Genomic DNA, 5,286 nt, shown 5'->3' with positions numbered 1-5,286 from the left:
TGCAGTGGCTTGGTCTCTGCTCACTGCAAGCTCCGCCTCCCGAGTTCAGGCCATTCTCCTGCCTCAGCCTCCAGAGTAGCTGGGACTACAGGTGCCCCCCACAACACCCAGCTAATTTTTTGTATTTTTGGTAGAGACGGAGTTTCACTGTGTTAGTCAGGATGGTCTCGATCTCCTGACCTCGTGATCTGCCCACCTTGGCCTCCCAAAGTGCTGGGATTACAGGCGCGAGCCACCGCGCCTGGCCTAAAATGAATACTTCTTAAAGCTGGGTAGTAGGTACATGTACATTCATTTGTAATCATTCTTTAACTGGAATGTACATGTTTAGTACATACTTATATAAGTGTGATATGTTTTATAAGGATAAAAGAATTGAATTTACAGATTCAGTGCCATCCCCATTAAGCTACCAATGACTTTGTTCACAGAATTAGAAAAAACTGCTTTAAAGTTCATATGGAACCAAAAAAGACCCCGCATTGCCAAGACAATCCTAAGCCAAAAGAACAAAGCTGGAGGCATCACACTGCCTGACCTCTTTGTAAAAATACATTTGTGCATATTCATGATTATTTACTTAAGACAAATTCCAAGTGAAGTTTCTTTTTTAGTATCAAATGATTTTATTATAAATCTGAAGCCATTTACTGACCACTCACTTTTCTAAATAACACAGACATGAGAATAAACTAAACACACCCAAGACCCACTAGCCCTTGCAGGACAGGAAGAGGCCCTGGACAGACAGCCTGCAAATGTTTTTGCTTACACCTGATGTCCAAGCTTCCTCACACATTCTAGGGTTCCATGTTTTGTCATCTCTTACAAGGGAAAGGGAAGTAGGTAGAAGAATTCATGCGCAAGAAGGTCATAACAACCTTCAACCGTCAAGCTATCTGATGCTAATGGTTTGTACATTCTAGTTTGCAACTCTGAGAAATAATGTCAAATAAGCACTGTCAAATCCCTACTCTCAGCTACCCCTTAAATTCCCATTATTCTTTGAAATTATCTTTGGGACTGGTTATGTTCTTTCATTGTAGGTTTTGTGTATTCCAGAGCACAAACCCAAAATCCATGTGCAGTCGCCATGTTCAAGTATAAAAGTTTGTCTCAGGACAACCTCAGGTTGCTGCAGTGTCTCTTTATCTCTCTGTAGTGTCTACTGAGCGTTGTGCCTTTGGACAGGCTGGTCAAATGGCAGCACAACGAAGGGGACAACACATTCAACTTCCCCAAAGTCAAACGCTCTCCCAGTTCAAACTGGACACTGCCCACAGTCAAGGCTGAAATACTGAAATCAGGGAGACCTTGGCCTATCTTCATTCTGAAGTTGCAATCTTATGTAACCATGTAACCGAAGCTACTTCTTCACCATTAATTTAAACGGAGCTTTCGAAAGGGGTGGGACATATTCTTGGGAAGCGCCCTGATATGGAGGGCTGGAGGGTCCTGGTCTTTGGGCTCTGGAGGAGGCACTGGCACCATTGCTGTCTTCTGGGCCCCCAGGATCTCGTGAGTTGCTCGTTCTACTGGTGGCCTGGGGATGTGGTTTAGTTCCGGATCCATCACCTGAGAAAGAACCCTGTCAAATCCAGCTTTCAACGTCCCTGCATGAAAAACGCTCTGCCTCAGGCCACTTCGCAATCAGTTTTTGCGCTTCGTAGGATTCCATTCCTGCTTGTCCAGGTGTACGGACACCGAATGCTCGGCCTTCTGCCTTGATTTTGGTAAGCTAGCTTGGGGTCTATGGGGGCCACGCAGCACCGGCGGAAGCTGCCAAACGGGCCCCCGGCTCCTGAGCTGCTCCAGGGTGAGCGGTGGGTCCCCGGGAGGCAGCGCCGGGATCATGGTGCCTGCATGGTCCGGGTCTCGCCCATCGAGGGAGACCAAATACGACTTCTCCGGGACAGAGGGCTTGGTGCGTGTAGAGGTGGCGGCGCCGGCAGCAGAGGAGGAGGCCAACATCTCACCGGGCTTGTGTTTTCATCTGGGTTTCTCTATCCTGGGGCTCCTGCGGATCACTGCAGGGCCGTGGGCGTCGCGTGCAGCGCGGAGCATGCGCAGGCCCCTCGGGGTTGAGGCGTGACCCGAACGCTTGACTCCGGGGCTCCGGGCTCCCTGCGGCCTTCGGTGTAGGCTGGTGTGTTCCATCTGGCCTGGCCTTTGTGCAGCTGAGGCAAATCACTGCTGTCCTGGAGGCTTCTTTCCCCCTTGTAACAGATACATTTTTTTCATGAAAAGCTTTTAAAACTGACAATTAGAACGAAGAGAGTTTGTGAAAGAAGCTTGAGAAAAGTGCAAGTTAATATTCAATAAATTCAATAATTTGTACATAGTTTTTGCACCTTTTCAGTTAACTATAGTAAATTAGACAATCGTAAAATATAGCTTAAACAAATCAGAAGCAGTGTGACAATGGATTTGTGTTTTGTAGGAAAAAACGGTTTTTACGTGAGAGTTATTCAGTGGCCTTAGAACCGGCAAACCCCCTGCCACTAAACAATGAAAGATGAGACAAAGATAGTTTCGGGATTCACTTGAGATGAGGTCATAACAAGATTATTTGTCTAGGGTACATAGCCTGCACTCTACAAGGAAAAGACACACTGATAAGATCAGCTAATTGGAAATAATATAAATCCCCTATACAGTGAATGAAGACCGTGTGAGAAATGAAGTTTCCAGAGCCGCAGAGCCTCCTTGCAACCTTTTGCACTGGAGATCTGGCCACCAAGCGGCACACACAGTGAAGTTCTTGGGAATGTTATCTGAGTCCGAGTTCTGCCTCAATATGTTGATTCCCTCTCTGAAGTTCTCTTAGGTGTTTATGTCTCCTATGGCCACATGGTTGGAAATCTTTCTCTTTCTTCCCATCAAGTCTTATCTATGACTTTTCTCTCCCACAGATCCATGACACCGTGTTCTTATTAAATGCATAACTTTTAGTGTATTTACCAAAGTTAATTAAAAATAATGATAGATTCATGACATTAATGATTTTACTAAATGCAAAGCCCAAGATGAATGTTTTAGAATGAGACAAATGAATAAATATGTTCATAATAAAACTTTATTGAGGCAATAATTTAATAATTTGCTTTGTCACTAGGAGGGATTAAAGTTAACTGTCCTCCTGGTAATAACTTTCTACCATTCTCTCATGCACTTCTAATTTATAGCTTGCAGTATCAGACACTGAGGGTAGCCAGGAATACTTACTACTATAAACTTACCCAGTGTCATGTTATATGCAGCTTGATCCAAATTTTCCACAGTCTTTTTTCTTTTCTTTTGTTTTTTTAAGACAGGGTCTTGCTCTGTTGCCCAGGCTGGAGTGCAGTGGTGCAATCTCAGCTCACTGTAGCCTCGACCTCCCATGCTCAAGCGATCCTCCTGCCTCAGCCTTCCAAGTAACTAGAATTACAAGTACATACCACCATGCCCGGCTAATTTTTTTTTTTTTTTTTGGAGACAGGGTTTCGTCATGTTGGCCAAGCTAATCTCAAACTCCTGAGCTCCAGCAATCCTCCTGCTGCAGGCATGAGCCACAGTGCTAAGCCAACAATGTTTGCTTTTTAATTCAACGTCTGGTGTATTGCAAATACTTTTCCAAAGTTCTTTTCAGAGCTACCTTCACTTCCTTATTTTTCAGGCTATAGATGAGGGGATTCAGCATGGGAGTGAGTACACTGCACAGAGAAGATCAACTCTATGGGGGAACCTGAGTTTGGCATGAGATGGCGGAGCAAAGCTGAGCCATAGTAAAGTATCACTGCAGTGAGGTGGGCAGAGCAGGTGAAGGCCTTGCTTCTGCCCGAGTTAGAGCTGATGCTTAGGATGGTAGAGATTATACGGGTGTAGGATAAGAAGACCAAAAGGAAGGTTCCCATCCCATGCAGGAGAGTGGAGCAGAGCAAGGCGATGAGGTTTCTGGAGATATCAGAGCAGGACAGAGGGAGGAGAGATGGCATCTCACAGCTGTAGTGGTGAATGATTTTGGCTTCACAAAAGACCATGTTTACAGCTGGGAGGACATTGATGAGTGCGTCCAGAAAGCCCAGTCCCCATGAGCCCCACACAAGGTGCTTATACAGTTGTTTACCCATGATCTGTCCATAAAGCAGTGGGCGGCAGATGGCAGCATAGTGGTCATAGGCCATTCCTGAGAGAAGGCAGGCTTCAGTCCTTGCAGTGACAAACACAAAGAAGACCTGAGCCAGGCAGCCCTCTACTGAAATGGTTTTCCTTTGTGACAGGAGGTTCTCCGGCATCTTGGGCACAACGACTGAAGAGAAGCAGAGATCAACAAAAGAGAGGTGACTCAGGAAGAAATACATGGGCGTGTGGAGACGAGAATCAGCCCTGGTCACCAGCAGCAACATCAGGTTCCCCATTATGGTCTCCTGACCATAAATCCCCAGAACAGCACAAAGAGCAGAGCCTGGACGTGGGGGTTGGCAGACAGCCCAAGGAGGAGGAACTTGGTGATGGTGCTGTGGTTCCCCAAGGTCATTTACAAAGGCCTAGAAATAATATGGAAAATCATAGCAGCCAAGTAAAGACTACTCCAGACAGTTTTCTCATAGTACTGATTCTCTTTTCATATCAGTCACGTGGAACATAAAAATGATTGAGGTGTAGTCTTTGCTCTTTAAATGATCCACTGAAGAACAGGAATGTGAAAACAAGAAATTGTAACAGTGTAATTAATATGAAGAGAGCTCAAATTTTGATTTACATACGGGTCAGTAATAATACATTGAGGAAATTTGAACAAATTTTTAGAGAAAGCATATGACTGACCAGGTGTGGTGGCTCATGCCTGTAATCCCAGCACTTTGGGAGACTGAGGCAGGTGGATCACCTGAGGTTGGGAGTTCAAGACCAGCCTGACCAACATGGAAAAACCCCATCTCTACTAAAAATACAAAATTAGCCTGGTGTGGTGGTGCATGCCTGTAATCCCAGCTACTTGGGAGGCTGAGGCAGGAGAATCACTTGAACCCGGGAGGTGGAGGTTGTGGTGAGCCAAGATCGTGCCATTGCACTCCAACCTCGGCAACAAGAGCAAAACTCGGTCTCAAAAAAAAAAAAAAAAAAAAAAAAAAAAAAAAAAGCATATAATTGACCTAGGAAAATAAATATCAAAGAGACAATTAATTGGCATGAAGAATGTGTTCAAACACTCAGGACTGAGAAAAAATCAAGTCATGTTCAGTAAAACATGGGTAGTTCTGAAAAGCTAATGCTTAGAGTATAATTGAGCCACACAGATCAGTG

General features: G+C 45.0%; 1 protein-coding gene across 1 annotated transcript; it reads right to left on the bottom strand.

Moving 5' to 3' along the window:
* Nucleotides 1-2,024: 2,024 nt before the first annotated feature.
* LOC103238236 (olfactory receptor 8S1) lies at nt 2,025-4,561 on the bottom strand. Its single transcript, XM_008003062.3, is given in 4 exon segments — nt 2,025-2,216; nt 3,638-3,695; nt 3,697-4,406; nt 4,409-4,561. Coding segments are annotated over 4 exon segments (1,071 nt in total). The 5' UTR covers nt 4,520-4,561.
* Between the last annotated feature and the right edge of the window lie 725 nt (nt 4,562-5,286).

The sequence above is a fragment of the Chlorocebus sabaeus genome, chromosome 11 (genome assembly GCF_047675955.1).
Source record: "Chlorocebus sabaeus isolate Y175 chromosome 11, mChlSab1.0.hap1, whole genome shotgun sequence".
NCBI lineage: Eukaryota > Metazoa > Chordata > Mammalia > Primates > Cercopithecidae > Chlorocebus > Chlorocebus sabaeus.
Note: the sequence above shows the minus strand (reverse complement) of the source record. Positions and strands in the feature narration are given on the sequence as shown.